Below are 20205 nucleotides of genomic sequence, written 5' to 3'. Positions count from 1 at the left end.
ATGAAGATATGAAGTTTCTGGCAATAACCAAGCACAGATGTGAGGAGTCTTGTATGGTGACGGCACTCAAATGAGCAAGGCAGTGGGCTACTGGGTCTCTCTAATTTCCATCTTCTAGCAGAATCCGTGGCTCTCAGACGCAGTGAAAACACCCACTGGATTCTTGCTAGGGGAGTCAGTAATGAGATTGTGGTGATGAGGGTTTGTTTTTTTCTTCTTTTGCGAGATCAAACTGGTGAAGGTTATCCAGTCATCTGCTGCTTGTTATATGTGAGCATGCGTGTTTGTGAATGTGTATGTGAGAGAATGAATGTTTGCCTGCAAGAGACAGAATATGCGGTCTTGTTGCATGTGTATGTCGATGAGAGAAGGTAAAGAAGGGGAAAGAAAAAGAAAACGATGGAGACTTGTGCTTCGCTCCAGTGAAAGTATCTGACTCATGGCTGATTGTTTATTATTGCAAATGACTCTGTGGTCCTATCAGGAAGCCGCAGGAACATTAGTCATTGAACCAGAGAGGAGCTCGAGATGGGGTCTATCTCCTCCTACATGTTTATGTATCTGTTGCTCTTTGTTGTTTTGGGCACATGGTGTGAGTTTAAAGAAAATCATGGGAATCCCCACAATGCAGCTCTCATTGCGCACTAACTATTGTGAGCCCAGGAGTGCTGCACCAGAGATGAAAACGCTAAGGTCAGCTAAGTGTTGCGTCTCCTATCTCATGCTGCTGTTGCTGGAAATGAGAGATGGCACTCAGGAGATGGATTGACGCTTCTTGTCCTCACCCACTAGTAACTTCACTTCTTATCTGAGACGGGGGGGGGGGGGGAGAAAGGAAGTAGCATAAACAACCCCACACCCTCCTCCCTCTTCTTTTACATCCCCACTGAGTTTCCCGTCGCTGACAAGTGTCTGCCAATATCTGTTTCACTTTGCACCCCATGCTGCTTTGGTGATCTTGGAAGACAAGATCCGAGAGGACGATTGAGTGGGCTGCTGCTGTGTGACAGAGACGGATGGACATGAAATCGGATGAATAAATATGAATAAATTAACAGTGTTGATTTAAGTTTCCCACAGAGGCATATATGTACGGCTCAGTCAGACAAGATCACACATGTAGCTATGGTAACCTCAACATATTTCGTGAAATGATTTGCCTAGGATTAATGTCAAAGTCTTCCTGGTGATGTCTGAAGATCCTTGACCAAACACTTGACTCAGAAAACCAAACACTGTGGAGAGGGTGGATGCTTTCCATGTGTTCAAACACAGAATTTCTGCTTATGCATCCCCGACAAATTTGGCAGAGTGATCTTATTGCATGTTGGCAATAAAACAAATTTAATTATTATTATTGTTGTATTTTTTATTATGAACAGTAGCTTTTTTAGGTTCAGATTGGAAGACACCATGTTCACATTTGGCAGAAGAATGACAGATAAAGGCATTTTACTTCTACTAAGTGAAGGTATGAGGTCTGAACACCAGACCTGCAGACTTCAGACAGCACACATGCAGAGATCTCTCCATAGCTGCAAAATTACAATTCTCATTCAGCCATATTTAGCAGTACCACTAGAAGTAGTATTATGTGTGATATTCAGGGCAATAAACGACACTTTACTTAAAAGTCAAGCTGAGACGCTCGACAGATGGAGAGATACGGAGAGAAGGAGACGGGGAGAGGGAGATATACGCACAACAAGAGAGGGAGGGGAGGGAGAGGGAGAGGGAGGCGAGGAAGTACTTAGAGAGGAGACGCATCATCTGTGCAGTGGTGGAAGCAACATCTCCCGGTCGCAGTCCGACAGCACAGCAGGCAGCACTTCCAGTTTTCTTTTCTGTTGTTTGTGTCTGTTGTTGCTGGGACGCAGCGATGTGGATTTACGCGCTTATTCTCGGACTCTGCGTCATTTCTTGCTCTGGTAAGTTTGGCGAAAACTATTCCCAGCTGCCCAACTTGGTTGGAGCTGGTGTCTGAACGTATTGGCTCACAGGATTCTGACTTAAAAATGGCTTTATTATTTCATATAACTTATTATTACACTGTGCTGTGTGCAGAACTAATCATAAGAAGAAGGTACCTCTACAGTAGCCTGATCGCACGCACAGAGCGGAGTTGTTTTGAGTTTGGGATGTTATTCTGTTCAAATTACTGGTCTTCTAATTCGGAGCTCAGTCAAGAGAACATTTGCTCAAGTTTGCCATCCCTGGAAGAAAGAAATAGTTTATGCACGGAGATGAAAACGATGCCGAGCCAGCAGAAGCTTCTTTTTTTTTTTTTTTTTAACTCTGTGCCAGAGCGCATTTTCCACCGCAGAGGGACGCACGGAGTCAGAGGTTATCAGAATACATCAGGAGATACACCAGCTTTCTGATCAAGCGCCAAGTGTCCCACAAAATTCCCCCTTCATTCAAATCAGATTTGAACACATATCCGACTTTCTGAATCGTCCTCTTGTTTACACCGTAGGTCCAAATAATCAGCAGCACTCCAGGCGCTTTTCCAACACAAACACATTATTAGGTGTTTCTGTGCTGATGAAAGCTCCTGAGTCGACTGGAGTACATATGGGCAGAGAGTGGAAATAGGAAGGAGGCGGCAAAAGGAAGAGGTGGCATTAGTTTTCTTTCTAAATGTAAATGTGTAACTGGCACGGGGATTTTGAAAAGCTTCTGCCAACATATGAGATAACAGACACAGCTCCTACTCCCCTCAGTGTAAATGCGTTTGTGTGCGTCTGCTTTGGTTGCAGGGGGAGACAGTGATAAATGACTGGGCATCCCATTAGGCCCTGTCGATTAATAATAGTTGCAGACTAATTCAGACAATGTAATGCTGTTACCCAGTGCTCTCTGTGTGAATATTTTATGATAATAATATAAACTATCATCATTGTCATTGTTAAACTTGATTTATTTGTGGCTATGAGCCTGGTAGAAAAAGTACTGTCTCCAGAACCAGAAGTCTTGTGGCGTGGGGAAGTCATTCGACTGGCATTTGTGTGTCAGCCAAAAGTCTAAAATGTGAACCAAATGCTGCCGAATGGTCAAAGACATGTTGTGTAATTGTGTATCAGAGAGCAGACGAAATGCGCTGCAGGACTATCAGAAGACTGATGGCACCCGACTGGTTATCGTGGTTCCTGAATCCCCTTACATGACCAAAAGCAGGAAGCTGAGCATGGCCAGGTGTGCCAAATCGTGCAGCCGTAACAAAAGGCTCCCCTTCACATGCAGGTATGTCTACTTTCCCAGCATGAGCCTTTCAGTCCCCAAGAGTTACAATATGAAAGGTTGTCAATAAAGTGTGTCAGTTGGTGGTTTGTCAAATTCCTTAATGATGCTTTTCAAATATACAGTGGCAAGACATTTTGTGGTTTTCTGCATTCATTTGTCATAAAACATGATCTGATCTTCATCGAAGTCAAGAGCACTAACAAAGATAATGTGTCTAAAAAATTAACACAAAAAAATCTGATCTTTTATGTCTTTATTGAGAACAACCATAAAAACCTCATAGTGCTAGTGGAAAAAGTATGTGAACCCTTGGATTAATAATTATTAATTTCCTGTAGCTGTGGATCAGACCTGCACATTGTTCACGAGGAATTTTAGCCCATTCTTCTTGCAGAACTGCTTTAGCTCAGTCATATTCTTTGGACGTCTCGTGTGTGGCTCTCTTCAAGTCATTTCATAGCATCTCTTTTGGGTTGAGGTCTGGGCTCTGACTTGGCTACTCCAAAAGGCAGATTTTGTTTTTGTGAAGCCATCTGGGATTGCTCTGGTATTTTGGGTCATTGTCCTGTTGCAGCCCCAAACTTCCATCAGTTGATGCAGACATTCTCACATTATCTTTTTTGATACACTTAGGAATTAATCCCCCCCAATAAGCTGGCCAGACCCTGATGCATCAAAGCAGGCCCAAATCATGATGTTTCCTCCATCACACTCTGGTTTGTTTCTTTACTTCATTGATGAGTGTTTGACATGATCTTCGGGTCATTTTGACTGACTTGGTAGAGTAGCCACAGTCCCAAAGTGTCTCCATTTGTATAAAAATTTAGACTTTGACATTACTTTGTAACCCTTTCGGGCTTTATGTAAATTAACAATTCTTGATTGTAGAGCTTCTGCAAGCTCCTTTTGGCAAGGCATGGCTCACATAAGCACATTTTTCTTGTGTGGATCACAGTTTAAGTGGTATTTGTCAATGAAAGTAGATCTAGTCCACTTCCTGAAAATAATTTTCTTCCAGGTATGCACTGACTCCACACCTTTTTCCAAGGGATCACATACTTTTTCCACTAGCACTATGAGGTTTTTATGGTTGTTCCCAATACCTGATCAGGATTTTTTGTATTATTATTTTAGGCACATTATATTTCTTAATAGTCCTGACTTAGATGAAGATCAAATCACATTTGATGACACATTAATGCAGAAAACCATGAAATGCCATACCTAATTCCAATTTCATATACACATACTTTTTCTTGGCCAAAGAAAACTGACCATTATGTACTTCTTTTTTTTCTCTGCATCTTTTCCTTTCCTCCTTTTCTCCAGAGCTTTTCTCTATGATCATAAAAACAGGAAATGCCAGTGGCTGTCGTTCGACAGGAACTCACCAGGAGTTCAGAGCCAACAGGACTTCAACTACCAACTCTATCAAAAGAAAGGTGCTCTCCACTTTTCCACCTTCTGTCCACCAGCTGGTACCATAGTAGCGTCTCCTACTACCACCATATATTGCCATCGAAAAAAAAAAAAAAAAAAAAAAAAAGCCTGTTCTGCCCACTCTCAAACAGCAACATTGCTTCAGTTTATATAGCTTGTCGCTTCATAACATATAGGAGGCTTTCATAATGAATATTCATTTTACTAGAGTGGCTTTGGCTTTATAATCATGGCAATCCTCGAGAGGAAGATGAGGAAGGGCAAGTACCATTGTCGTGTTTACGGTGGCGCAGCACATTATGGTTCATTTTCTATCATTAAGTGGTGTTTGTGTAAATGATGGAAAACCCCACCCTATCTGACTCTGGCCGACCACAACAGTGAACATGCAAGCTGTGTAGCCGATTTTTCCTGGAGCCAAATGTTTTGCAGAAGATTAGGAAAACAGATTTGGCTTTTGGCATTGTCTAGTCCTTGTTAAGATCAGTATTATAGCTGAACATCTCCTTCTGTCTGTTTTCTTCATCATCCACGCTGTGTACACACTCTGTCCAACACTGCTCTCAACTTGTTGGCTCATCTCTCATTTTGTCTCTCGGTCTTTGTCTGTGCTCATCCTTCCTCTCTCCGTCTTTCTTTCAGACTATGTAAGAGAGTGCATTGTGGGTACAGGTCAGAGCTACAGGGGGCGGAGGTCGGTGACAGTGACCGGGATCCTGTGCCAGGCCTGGTCTTCCCCCATTCCTCATGAACACAAGTGAGACTCTAATGTACTTTTCACCACAATGTCAAACAAAACCGTGTTAAAGTTGCTTCTTACTGTTAGTGTTGGCCTGTTAGTGATGCAATTAGCTAGTAGCTAGAGGCCAGTCCATGTGTGTATATGAGTATAATATATTAGGGGTTGATTAGGCTCCTGGGAGCAGTCATTTATCAGAACTGACCTCATTGTAACACTTTACAGAGTCACAGATCATTTCCTGCTGTGGCTTTACTGTTTATCTAGATGTGTGTGTGTGTATGTGCTTATGTGTAGATGTGTTTTACTGGGATTAGGATCATATCTAATATGCAGTCTTCAGTTAAGCTCTAGGTACATCTCTCAGCTGAATTCCCAGATAAAACCCTCTTTTCAAAATGCAGACAAACCTTTAGAGAAAGTGTAGCACCTTACGGAAAAACAAACCAATTACGTGTTGAGTTAAAAACCAAACAAGCAAGCAAAGACACGTCTTCTATAGGACTATGAAATTAGGACTGCTCTTCAGTAATTGACTGGTAAGTGTATTACATTTGTCCAAAAAATGTCATAATAGCATGTGGACTCTGACTTTCTACTAGTCACATGAAAGCATCTAATGAACGTACAGTATTGTACCTTTCTATACTATCCATACTGTATGTATGTATTTTCTTTTTCATTGTTAATATTAACAAACATCCTGTTGTATGTTGGCCATGTTTGTAGTGCGATGTTTTGTGTCACAGGAGGATAATGTTGGAAAAGAAAATCGGTAATACAAAGACAAAGGTTATCATGGGCCGGATATTAATAATCATCAGAGATCATTATATATAGTACATACAGTACTTCATCTTAGCCCTTTTTTTTCTTTGAACCTCATTATACCTTGGTCCTTCTCCATTCCTCAGAGGTATTACATGACATTGAAAGGCTTTGTAGCGAGTTGTTACTGCAGCACCCAAATCAAAGAAGGGCAGCATACATTTGGACCTCCGGTGAACCGGCTTTATCAGACCACTATTATTGTCTCTGTAGATGAGGTAATTAAACCCAGGCGCTTTGTACTGTGTGCTTTATCAGTCATTTTACAGACATGGGAAACACACACTCAAGAACAAATTGCACTTTTATCAGTGAAAGGTCTCTTCTCTTTTATGATTGCCCTGCAAAGGCCTTTTCATTTCTGTACCTGTCATTACCTACTTGACTGAAAGGCTACTTCAAAACTTTATCTTTTCATCACGATGTAGAAAAACATAAAGTGACTCAAGACTACACTGTCCATCATCATAACCAGTCACCACAACCATGTGCTTGCCTGATGTAGAAGATATGAGTCATTTGTCAATGTGTTTATACTACATTCAGAACCTGCCTCATGGAAAACTAACATTGCTTTTACATAGTGACGCGTTTTCTCTTATTAACAACAGAATGTCACTGACAGTTTGATGCCTCAGCGCTGCCATAAATTACTTTTGCACTTGCTCATTTTCACTGGTCATGTTTACAGGCAGGTTTCAGTCAATTAAGCAGCAGTTTTCTCATAAATCTGTTAAGAATTTGTCATTCTGTCAAAGATAACACTGACAACAGAAACTGTGGCCTTGGGTGTTTTTGAAAAGAGATTGCTTTGCCTGCTAGCTGAAATATTTGGCAGTTAGTCTTGGTACATGTCTGTTTGTGTAACTGCAGCTCTGCTTCTGACAGATTCATGTCTAAGAGGTTCATAAAGAAGGACCTCAGAGAAAACTACTGCCGCAACCCAGACAACTCCACTGTTGGCCCATGGTGCTTTACCACTGACCCCAGACCACACCTCAGGCACCAGGAGTGTGGCATACCACAATGTTCACAGGGTAAGATACACACACACAAAACACAAAATGTCTGTATGTATCTAAGCAGACATTCATCTTAAGATAATGCCCATTCCACATTGCAAATTGCCTCTCCAATTGAGGCTTGATCATCTGAAATGAGCTGCAGCAAATTACGCAATCACGTAGCGCCCCAGACTTTGCTGTGCTGGCTCTCGCCGTGCTCTGTTCTACATCTTTGTGAGTATATCCATGTGGGCGCACAGGTTTTCTTTATTTACTGAGGCCAGCTGCAGCCATTTCCAGGTGTGTGGTTCAGGTTATGCTGTCCCATTCCATAAGGTTCAGGTTTTGTAAATGTTTGAACCAAACGATGTTGGTGTTGGAATGTACGACTATATTAATCCACCTGTTATTTCCCACACATAAATTGTTTGCTATTTTACCTACTCCTGTGGTCCACATAGAAGGAAACCATAGAGTTGGAGTTAGAGGTCTGTGTACATAAAGCTTTAATATTTATACAGTTGTGAGGAGAGAAAGGCACATTCCCACATTGAGCCTCTCTGTTATATTACACAATATTACTGTCACTAATGAAGATGATAATACCCCCTGCTATCTAATCCTTGGAGATTCCTGTTGTCAGAGGGGTTGTTTCCCCTGCATGTATGACACTGGATCACGGTAATGAGGAACCCAAGCTGTGGTTCAAAAGACAGAACGGGAATGTTTCTTGCTCTCCAGCTCACATATGGTGTCCCACTAGGTTATCACAAGTTGTACAACAGAGATGAATGTGACCGAAAGTCTTGTTTCATGCAACTAATAATGATAATAATAAAAAAAAAAAAAGACTTGAAGATTTCTCCAGAAATTAGCTGGTCGTAATAGGAAACACACGTAAACATGACGTGCACAGGCACAGATACTCATTCGCGTAGTAGTCTGTCATGACAGCAGTGGACTAAACATCTGTTTCTAATCTGTATCGCTCTGTGTTGTTTACACTAGACAGTGTGTACTACTCACCATGCAACATGGTCTCATCTCTGTGTCAGAGTTCCTTGCCTTCATTAGTGCAATACTTAATATGTGCTCCCATACATTAATTTTATGTGTATATAATACCTGAGCTCAAGAGAGATCTATTAAGTATTTATGAAGGGTTTTATTGCAAAGTGTTGCATAAGGATTTTGGAGCATAGAATCATAACCCATTCATTAAAATGGATGGCCCATTATGTTAAAGTTTATTACTTTTTCAACCCATTGTTATACTTCTAAATGTATAAAAGTATAATTATTTCTATTCTGTGCTTTCAATTAACTTCTGAATTGTAAATGCGTCATTGTGAAAGCAAAACCCTCAATGCATGCTGCAGTGTCACTGATACAGAAAAGAGAGGTTAGTGAATCGTGTGCAAAACCTTGTGTTGATAGCTTGACTGGGTGCTCTGTGTGTTTGGCATGTGTTTTGTTATATAGTGGAGTGCGTGAGCTGTAATGGGGAAGATTACAGAGGACCCATGGACCACACAGAGAGTGGAAAGGAGTGCCAGCGCTGGGACCTAGATGAACCACACAAACACCTGTACCACCCCAAGAGGTGAGACACACTTACACATCTGCATCCCACTAATCCGTGCATGCTCGATCAAACTTAAGCCCACACACGGGTGCTTATAATACCAAAAAGCATCAAAGCATTATAATGCCTTATGTAATAACGTCAATACAATAATTTCATGTGGTTGCGATGCACAGACTGTGAAGATGAATTGATTCGGAGTTAGGCAGTGTGTCTTTCCCTGAAGGAATGCTATCAAAATCCACTGTAATTGTGAGCTTTTAGCAGAGTTATACTGGGAAAAACCTTCATTCTGGCTTAATTGGTCTAAATTCCTTTAAGCTTTCCATAGATTATAAAGCAGGCTTGTGTCCAGAAGTGAGATAAGCTTTCACCTATTTTAGGGAGCCCATAAGTTTAAGTCTGTATTAGTATTCCTTGCATGAGCTCTGTCTGTGTGTGTTTGCACGTCGAACGTCGATCGAGTGTGTCTGTGTCAAGAGAGGGTTCCAGCTAGTTCGTATGGCAGGTGGTCCGGATTAGTTGGAACTCGTTAACACATCCTTAATCATCCCAGTGTTTGTGTAAACGAGGCCCCAGACTGCTTATAGCACTAATGTAATGAGAGGGTCCCGCAGCCTGAAGGCTGCAGGCCTGGAGGGATGTGGGACGACTTACTGTAGAACACCTGTAGTGGTGTAGCTTATTATCTTCCTCACTCCCCGGGCGCTAAACAGATGGAGTCCGTGCACCATTCCAGTTATTAATGTTTCACTTGCGTGCAACAGAATGATAGTTACTTTTTTCTATGCTTTTCACTCTTTAACAGCTTTTGTCTTTACACTAAGGTTGTTATACCGCATGTTTTGGATTAGGTACCCTGACAAGGGCCTGGATGATAACTACTGTAGAAACCCAGATGGACGCCACAGACCCTGGTGCTTTACCACAGATCCAAACACACCCTGGGAGTACTGCAACATCAAAGTTTGTGGTAAGCTCGAATGCATGTTTGTTTATGTGTGGTTAAATCTATTAGCATTTGTCATGCATCCTAAGTGGAAGTCTATGCATGTCTTTGCATGGGTGTGTTTGTGTTGCCTACGAGCCCGTGAAGTGTGACTGACTGCACCAGGATTTACAACTTCCTGTACCTTTCATTTTACCACTCGTCTTCCTCTCATTGGGTGATACACAACCAGAGTTCCCCTCTTAAGTTGGTGCTCTCTGTTATGTCTTCTCTAATAGCCAGAACGTTTATTTTCCCTCCACGCTACTTGCCTGCTGTTTATTGTTGTATGCCAGCTCTTAATGTGGGGTGGTCAAACTGCACAGGGCTCGGTTACTCCCCCACATTAACCTCCTCTTACACATACAGACACAACACCAGGACCATATACACTTCAAGCAGATCACTTTCACCACACCTCATACACTTAGCTTCAACAGTGCGATGTGTAAGAGCTGGATGTACTGTACGTGCGCCCACACACTTAAACCAACAGATCCTTTACGCTCTTAGTTGACCCTACAATCAGTGAGTCAGGTCAGTCAAGTCACCGAGAGACCTTCTGTGGTCCTCCAGAACATAAAACAGAGAAACAGTTGTGTTATTGTTGGGCTCGGCTTCTTTCTCTCGCTGGCCCGTTTGCCTGCTAGAATCATCAGCAGTACTGGCACCATGTTTACTAGATGGCAGTTCTCCATGTGGAGCCAGTGATTCACTGCGCACCCTCCGCCCCGCTTTTTTCCCCTCTAAAAATCATCTCCCACCCCACTGCGCTCACTCCATGTCTCCCTCTCTCTGATATGGGAGCTTGTTGGGAACAGACCAAGTTTACGACCCAGTTAGTCTTAATCAAAACAAGGCGGAGAGACGAGAGCAAGAGACCGAGAGACAAAGTGTTCTTTTGTCGAGGCCTGTTCTTTTGTTTACTGTCACAACTAGTGCATATCTATTTATAGATATATTGTATGGACAGAAAATGCTTGTTTTAGAGTCTTGAAGATCAACAGCCTTATACATTGTTGAATGCAACCATGCACAGTGGTCAGGGTGGTGAACTTGTGTCACTTGAGTGTAATGAGCAGTCTTTCTATAAACAAAGTAGAGCAGCTAAAATCTCCTGCTTGTTTTCTAATTTTGTCCATATTAGTGTAATTATACTCTAGGCCTGCTATTCTGTGGAAAACAGGTGAGCGATTCATCATGTCAACAGCACTGAATCTTCAGGGCTAAAGCTTTAGTTTGTACTTGTACTACAACTCTCTCATTATAATAATATCGCAATAGTTGTAAAATTTACAACTCTCATGTTAATATTTAAGACTTGGAATTTCTGGATTGAACTGATTTGGCTGTTACTCCTGATTGGAGCAAACTGTCTGTTATAGTCTGGTCTATTTAGTGTTGACAGTTGGGAGATAAAATCCTACACTGGGAGGTTCAGTGGGAACTGGGACGTCTACGTAGCGTGTGTGAATGGGAGAAAAAATAATAGACAACTATCTACAAATGACAGACAACTGGAAAATGTGTTATGTGCCATGAATGTTGAGTATTATTTTCTAATCTTTATTCATCAAAGTTTCAGTGCAGCACCACAGTTCATCTAGAGTTTGCCCTTCTCTTACCTCCAACTCTGTCTGCAGTTCACACTCATTATTTCCCACATTTGTCCAACCACATTTAAATGCTTAAGTAAATTTTGAACACTGCCTTTAGTGATATGAATGTTATGATAGGCAAACTTCTGTTTATTATATTGTCTTCTGTATTTATTCAGCTGTTGAAGATTTGCTTGCTGAAGGAAATAAGTAATAACGTGTGGAGAGTTTAGTGTTTGTTGATTTCAGTATTTTTGCAATCTCAGGGGTTTCCCAGTTGGCTTATGCATAAATTGCCTTTTGAATGTCTCTTAACATTTTCAGAATGTGCCTTAGTGTTTCGAGAGCTTTAACTACTATACTTGCTATACTGTGCAACCCCCAGGTTGTGGGAATAGACTGAAGAACTTATGAACATGCTTTTTGTCACCTCGACTAACCTTTCCGTCTCCCTTGATACTTCTTGCTCTTTCACAGAAACACCTCCTAAAAGTAATGTGGTGGTGGAAACAACAGAATGCTACCGGGGCAGAGGAGAGGGCTATAGGGGGACGGTAGACATGACACCCACTGGACTCACCTGCCAACGCTGGGACTCACAGTATCCCCACAACCACACACTCTTACCTCAAGCCTACCCCTGCAAGTGAGTCAGACACTCGCTCACCCACCCACCTGCATGCACTTATACGCAAGCACATTACAGAAAGACCTTCTCTGTGCTTTCCAGGGACCTGAGAGAAAACTACTGTCGAAATCCAGATGGCCAAGAATTCCCATGGTGCTTCACTACGGACCCAAGAGTACGCATGATGTTCTGCACCAACATCCCTCAGTGCGGCACCCAAAACAAGCCTGTCAGCGGTGAGAGATTCAACAGCTTTATTCAACACTCCAAACAGAAAGGGAAAAGCTGATTTTCTTCTAAATCCCAAGCAGCATGTTCAACAGCATCTGCATTTTCATCTTTTGTGGGCCATTGAGTTCACATGGGACCCTGCAACCACACATATTGGTTTGTAACCATGTTTGCTATGTCCCAGTGGAGAACTACAGCCCTATAGGATTGTGGGAAGGACTGACCACCACTCCTCACATAAATGAACTCTGACAGCATCTCAGGGCCGCCAGGTCTCACTGGACAGTGGAAGATGGAGTTAAAGGATAAATGCTGGGTGGGATTCTTTTTGGGGCAGCAAGAGATTTGGAAGTAAAAGAATTAGATCTATGGTTGAATACACACATTCAAATTTCTCAAGGCAACTTGGGGATATTACTCTGAGGTTGTGGACTTTCTATGGGATTAGAAATGCTCTCTGAGGTTATGTTGTGGTCTTTTCTTGAGATTTCCGTATGTTAGAAAAAAATGAGATGCTGGGTGACAGTTTCAAAACCTTATTTATGACTTGTGTTTTTCTATAGAATCATTGTGGACGACCCCTTTGTGTTCCCAGCTCTACACTTGCTAGATCCAGTGACAGCCACCATAGTTACTAAGGGATATTTTTATTCTTCTGCTTGTAATGAACTAGTCCTTAGCTTTCTTCTTATTGTAAAATAATACTGCAAGGCAAATAATGCACAAAGACTATTTTTGTATATACTATATAAGCTTGGTAATGCTTAGTATTGTTCATATTTTCTGTTTAAAGCTGTGGGGCTCATACAGACATGGAGTATGTGTCTAGAATGCCTGACTAATTTTATTTTCTCTTTTTTGCCTAAATCCAGACTGCTATGATGGCTTTGGAGAGAATTATCAAGGAGAGCAGGCGAGGACTAGATCAAACCTGCCCTGTACTCCCTGGACAGACCACAGCAACAGGTCAGCCCACTGGATCCCTGACTCCTTTTTTTAGCCTAGTATGTTTCCCAAACTCCGCTGTGATGTACAAAACAGACATGCACCATCAATAAACTGCAGACAAGTGTGTCTGCCTAAAATAGAGATCACAACGTCGCACAGCTCTCGTAACCCACCAGAGTCTAACAAAGTGTAGAGGTTTTTAAGAGCTCAGTGGGATCAGAGCAAACCGCTGATAATAAGTTGGAAACATGCAAATTTTATGAGTTTCAACATGAGAAAAAATTCTTGAGAAATTAGCTCTCTTTGATACAGGCTTGTGCATGTCAGCCTCAGTTTGCAGCAGAATATGTCTGTGTTTTCAAGAAACATATGTGCGAACATGAGACGTGGTTAGTGCGGGGATTTGCCCCACTGACCTCTAGTTAAGTCTTATTGTTGTTAGCGGATCAAGTCAGGCCTCTTGTTTCTCAAAGGACAAAACGGCTCCTGCGGGTACCCTGACTATCCTCTCCAGCATCTCCTAATAGCTAGAGAAGTGTTTCCCAAAAGATGACCTAACTCAGCAGGAATGACTCCCAGTGATAACTTGGCTGGGGGATATACACTTCACTCAAAACCTTTGACCCCAAATCTCTCCTTTGTAAGACACTTCAAAGCCAATCAGCTCCACCGCTTGGCTCCTGCCCAGGGGTCAAAAGTCAGGGTTAGGGAGTCGCAGTGAGAGCTGGCTGTTATGCTAGCTGCGAGAAGTACAATATACACAAACGTGCATTTAAAAATCTGGATTGCTGTGATTTGCTACCTAGCATTCGCTCTCATGTCTCCCTTTCTCTGCTACAAATCCCCACCTTAACGGTCAAGGATTTCAGTGTGGGAAGGAATTATGTTTGTGGTTTTACAAATCTTACGCAAATACACTTGTGTGGATTACATCTGGATGAGCATATATTAGACATGTGAGTGTAGGTGGGAGCATGTTGTCTCAGTGAGTAATTCCTTTACAGATGACCTCCTTATCTTGTCTGGAGGAAAGGAGCCTACACAGCTGCATAGTTTGACTGTGCAGATCCTATTTGGCGAAATTTGTTCAGCTTCTACTCATAGCTATAAATCACCAGCAAATCTTTTATACTTTTTTTTTAATTTTTACTTTTATCATTAGCCAAATTATCAGATTAAAGTAAAAAGAAATATCTTGAGACTTGTGTTTGGGGCTTGCTGAATGTTGATGAAAGATTTGTTGTTAAATCATTTGTGTTTGTCTGTTTGTCTAGTGGCGAGAGGGGAATGCTAATGGTTGGCCTGGAGGGAAACTACTGCAGAAATCCTGATAAAGATAAACATGGTCCCTGGTGTTACACCAACAACTCTGCCATTCCCTGGGATTACTGCACTATAAAACCATGTGAGTCCATGAATGCAGAGACACACAACCACACAGAGAGATGCACAGCAAAGAAATTAGTAAAATTTTACTTTGGCATACTCATAAGACAGTGTAGATTAGTATGCACTATTCCTGGTTGTGTCTCTCTCTCTCTCACACACACACACACACACACAAAACACTTTATTGCAGTTTGTAGATCTCTCTACAATCACAGGTCGGTGTGTGTGAGAAGATATTCAACTCAGGAGGAGGGTTCTTATTAACTATTCCCACATGGACCTATAGCCAGAGGAAACATGACTGTGTGTGTGTGTGTGTGCGTATGCGTGTCTATAATGGTGATTCTGTTGTAGGGGTGTTGTGTTTACAGTATATCAAAACTATGCAGGTATAGATAGTGCTTGTAGCTAATGCATATCTATGCTTAAATAAATTTCCAATCAAATATTAAAGGATCTGTGTGAGGTCGCCTCTTATCTTGTATCAGCTAATACTCCTTGACCCCTTGTTTGTCTCTTCTCTGCAGGTGATGCTTCGCAGAACTCCATTCCACTGGGTGAGTGTCTCTGTCAGCTCGTTTGTCTGTCTAGGTTTGCGAGTGGCTCAGCTGCTGATCTGTATTTGATTGCCTGCAAGGCAAGTACTGGTGTTTTCAGTGTTCTCAAAACCTGATGGAGTCACTTTTATGTCCAGCTGTTATAGTACATGATGTAGGACATTATGTTGTCACGGTCGCATCTGTTTCTGTGTGCGTGTAGTCTGCCTGACTCGTTCATCTGCACACAGCTCCTCAGTCTCTTGACACTTAGACTTCAAATTACCACCATGTGTTATGTGAACATATCTAATAATTACCTTAACTAATGGTCTCATAAGCATAACTAGTCATGTTTCATACATAATCATTATTATTGGGGATCATTAGGCAGTGCACGTACTGCAACTGTGAACACCACCAGTAAACAATATATCACCATTACGGGCAGTATGCCTGTGTCTATAAATGTATATTTATGTTTAATATAAAATGTATATAACACAAAATAAGATACAACATAACATATGTGTGGATGTGTTTCTGCTTTTCTAGGTGAACTTTCCTCTGTGGGCTGTTTTGTCCATAAGAGAACCAGGATCGTAGGAGGAGGTCCAGTGAGCATATCAGATGGCAGCTGGATGGTCAGCATACAGAAAGGGTACAGCAGTGGATTTAATATTCTACACATTGTCCTCCACCATAGAGAAAGAACAATGGCCATCCTGCCAAAAGCTGTTTGGGAAATGCTATATGTTTCTATTCAGTCAGTAGCACCATGGAGAAATTCATGAACTGAAAAACAATCCAGTTAAATCAGCAACAGAGCTATGCATGCAATTTCATTTTGAGCCATAGAAATAGCCCAGTGCATAGTTTTTAACAAAGACAGCCTTAGTTCCTTTAGCATACCATCAATGTTAACTTAGAGTAGTCCTTTATGCCATTTGTGTTTTGTGCTCTTTCCAGGTCAATGCACTGGTGTGGAGGTTCACTAATAAGAGAGGAGTGGGTGCTCACTGACAGACAGTGCTTCTCCTCATGGTAATTAAGTTCTCATTGTCTACTAATCTACTTTTTCCTTCCTTTCCTTTCCTTTGACTTTGAACTGTCAGTAGACGTTTCTGCTAAACATTAAATATCACATCAAGCATAACTTCACCTGCGAGTGGCTCATTAAAAACAAAGACATGAAATGGAAAGTATCAACTCTGTCTTGTGCCACTCTAGTGTTCCTGACCTGAGAGAGTACCGGGTGTGGCTGGGAGTCTCAGATATTCAAGATGCTGCTCCTGACTGGTCCAAGAGACAGGAAGTCAGCATAGCTCATGTGATATGTGGCCCTGAGGGTTCCAGTCTAGCCCTCATAAGGCTGTCTAAGTGAGTGACTGGAAAAATAATCTCAAATACGCACTGATATATATTTATGTGTGTGTGTGTGTGTGTGTGTGTGTGTGTGTAATAGAAACAGTTAATCATACTTTACTGTGTTTATCAAATATGTCTAGGCCTGCCTTTCCAGCAGACAATGTCCACACGATCCAGCTGCCTGTGGCTGGGTGCTCCATCCCAGAAGGAACAATATGTAAAACGTATGGATGGGGAGAGACCAAAGGTACTGATAATCTGTATTCTACACTGACTCTCTGGGTCACCCAGGCTTGCAATATTTTACATTGATATTATATTTTTCCACAGCAGCCCTGAAGGTTTATTTGCTCTATTTCTTCTTTTTTTTTTTTTTGTAAAGGCAGAGTGCAAATGTATATTGTCACACAGTCCTCACTTAAATAACTGCATGCTGTATATGTGTTTCTCAAACTTGGGTCACTACTGCTTGTTGGGTGGTTTTATATACTGGACTGTCAGGCTCATGGAAGATTGATGTTTTTAATAAAAGTGTACCATAAGCTAAATAATGTCCTAAATAGAATATAACATCATATTTCTGTTATAAGTTTAAATGCATTCCTAAAAGGTAGGACTACGTCACAGTTGTGGCATTTGTCTTGTGTATGTTAGAACAGCACAGATTCAATAAAGTGCAACTTTGAACTTTTTCAGGCACTGGCTACGATGATGTGCTAAAGGCGGTCGACCTGCCCATTGTCAGCAACGAGAGGTGTAGAGACATGCATAGAGGGAACATTCACATCACCAACACTAAGATCTGTGCAGGAGGCAAGAGGAATGAGGGAGTGTGTGAGGTAAACTGTTACTCGTACAGTACATTTCATTTTCCTAGTAAAGTGGAAAACTACACATGAGAATTTGTCTGGTGTGTGGTGTAGGTAAACAAGAGCAGGGCTTTAGACCTTCAGATAAAGTAATTGTTCCCAGTGTGAATTTATGAAGATATTAATGCCTCAGCTCTACATAACGCTTTCAAAGCTCAGTTTGATCTAAATCTTAAACAAATGTTCTTTGAATCCTTGGGCTTAGTGTTCAGTCTGTTGTAAATAGAGCAGCTGGAGACTGTTGCACTAAATGTCATCAGTGATCAAAGCCTTGGTTTGTGGTTTCTAGCTGTGGAAGAGAGCTGTCCGTGTTCACAAATGCTGGTGGTAGTGTCTGTTACCGAGAGCATAAAAATGTATTTTGTTTTCATTTAACCCTGTCAAACATGTAAACAGCGATGACAGCCGTTTCTTCACCGCTGACGTAGAGAAATGTGCTATCTATTTCCTATTTCGCAGAGGGATTATGGTGGCCCACTTGTGTGCCAGGACGGTGACATCAGGGTTATTGTCGGAGTGAGTGTCCACGGCAGAGGCTGTGCTCGGGCCAACCAGCCTAGCATCTTCATCAACGTGCCCTTCTACACACAGTGGATCTACAAGGTCTTCAAACATTACCCGAACCCTGAGACTGTCTAGAGACGCAACGGGAAATAAAACTCAACCAAGGGACCAAATCAAGGCTAGAGCCTTTACTTGTGTAAATCCAGCAGTGCACTCAGGATACTTGCTTTCTATGTTGTTCCTACCTACAGTACAAAGCCCACAGATCAACAGGAACACGACCTGAGGGTGCACTCTCGATTGATGAATCAAAGGGGAAGCACTGTGATGTAAGATTGTAACACGTCCTTAACCACACACTGACCCTGAGGATCATTGATGCCGATTATTAGGAAAGAGGATTATTAAGAAAAGTTGATCTTGTTCACGTCTTTTGACATGAAAATACGAGCTGCTGAAGCAGCTAATTGCAGAAGAAGGGACCAGTACAAGTCGGATGTGACAGCACCAAAGAAGGAAGTCTTTGTATGAGTTGGGAGCAGACACGGCAAACAAATATTTGGATTTCATTTTTCATGGGTTTCTTTTGGTAGCAAATCCACTACAGTGGTATGTGTGCATGTGAATACTCTTGATTCCTGGCATTACTTGAATGTTTTAAAGACCAAAGTGCAGTGGTTCAGCAGCTCCCTCTGTAGAGTACATTAATGGGCCACTTAGAAAACTATCTAGTTGTAGGGCGGTGTTAAGGGCACTCTTAGCAAGCTCCATGCATCTCTAGGGGCTTAGATAAAGTGGTCCTTACTGTACATATTATTTTAATGAGTGTATTTGTGACACTCTAAAGGTGATTTGGGTCTTATAGATCTGTAACAGAGAAAGTAAATGTTGTGTTAGGCAGATTAATGATGCACAGTGTGTTATCTATATTTCAGTTTCTGAGTTTCTATCTCGTAGACACCAAAATAACCTCTATTTCAGTATTGTAATGTTGTCACAATACAACACACTGTAAATATGAGATGCGCTAGAGTTTTGTTCAGATAAAAGGATGTTGAAGGCTGGTCAGCCTTTGTAGGATTTGAAAAAAAAACCCAAGAAAAACTTGTGTACACACAAACTCTTGTATTCAAAATCTTAAACAAACTTCAAATGCATCTGTTTTTGTAAATCTAATCTAAATTCTGCAGCAGTGTCAGCATGCAGAAACAAGGGTGCAGAAAGAGAGTGCGTATGTGTGTGTGTGTGTGTGTGTGTGTGTGAGAGAGCTCTTGCACTTTCGAGCCAGAGCCGAATGAGTTATCCTCTCACCACACTCAGGCCTTGGCAGACCGCTGATTTTAATCCACTCTGGATATTAGCGTCACAAAGTCTGTCCTGGAAAAGAAAGGGGTGGTCTTTGTAACTGCACTGTCTGTAGTGGATGCTTCACTGAGATGACTGAATGGCCCTTGAAACAAATTAACACACCCCTTTAAGCAGTGTAAATGATGGAGATGGCTTTATATTCTAACTACATTATGTTTTTATTAGAGTGACTAAATGATTCTCTCTGTGCGTATGTGTGTGCACTGAAAGATGCTACAGGCTGCTATATTCTACAGGTTGTACAGAACTGTCTCACATTCTTTGTATAATGTACAATCACTATACATTTCATGACTTCTTAACCAATATGCTAAATATTAAACCAAATGTCTGCAGTTATTTCAACTGTTTTTAAAATGTCTGTCACCATATTAAATGTTTTTTTTTTTATATATCTATTTAATCGTTTTCATTCCATTCTTTGCTTATGCAGTTGCGTTTGGATCTCGCTCAGCTTTCTTGCTTGCTGTAATAATTAAGTCAAGGCTGTTGTGCTTCTCTACCAGAAGATGGCACCACAGTAGCATACGGACAATAAAAATGTCCTGGTAATCTCACTAATCTCTCTCTTTCCTTCTCTCTCTCTCTCTCTCTCTCTCTCTCAAACACACACATGTACATACTCCCACATCTAGAGTCACACTCTCGCCCATTTAAATGCATACACAGGCGGACACATACCTACATACACCACCCATTTTGCCTTGTAGCCTTTCTGATCAAATGCTGCAACAGAAAGGCAGTGTTCTGCTGTCACCATATTCAGATTTTACCAAGAAGTAAGACTGTATGAAAGGCATAAAAGTGTGAAGGTATATATGTTTGAGTGTGTGTGTGTGTGTGTGTGCGTGTGAAGGGGATGAGAAGCGAAGTGAGCGAAGGTGAAAAGCGCAGGAGAGCAGGGACTCGGAGCTGGAGATTGAACGCTGAATCCATTGA

The 20205-nt window shown here is 41.6% G+C and overlaps 1 protein-coding gene across 1 annotated transcript; it reads left to right on the top strand.

The window, feature by feature from the left end:
* Positions 1-1773: 1773 nt before the first annotated feature.
* LOC113166271 (hepatocyte growth factor) lies at positions 1774-19823 on the top strand. The gene is made up of 18 exons (XM_026366320.1): positions 1774-1928; positions 3084-3243; positions 4573-4685; positions 5326-5440; positions 7139-7287; positions 8737-8857; positions 9694-9812; positions 11903-12071; positions 12156-12289; positions 13157-13250; positions 14507-14637; positions 15149-15178; positions 15713-15818; positions 16127-16201; positions 16388-16537; positions 16666-16772; positions 17222-17364; positions 17854-19823. Exons 1-18 carry the CDS (start codon positions 1880-1882, stop codon positions 18031-18033), a joined length of 2145 nt encoding a protein of 714 aa, XP_026222105.1. The 5' UTR covers positions 1774-1879; the 3' UTR covers positions 18034-19823.
* The last annotated feature ends 382 nt before the right edge of the window (positions 19824-20205 follow it).

This window comes from Anabas testudineus, chromosome 6 (genome assembly GCF_900324465.2).
Source record: "Anabas testudineus chromosome 6, fAnaTes1.2, whole genome shotgun sequence".
Taxonomy (NCBI): Eukaryota; Metazoa; Chordata; class Actinopteri; order Anabantiformes; family Anabantidae; genus Anabas; species Anabas testudineus.
The sequence above is the reverse complement of the archived record's forward strand: the minus strand, read 5'-3'. Positions and strand labels throughout refer to the sequence as shown.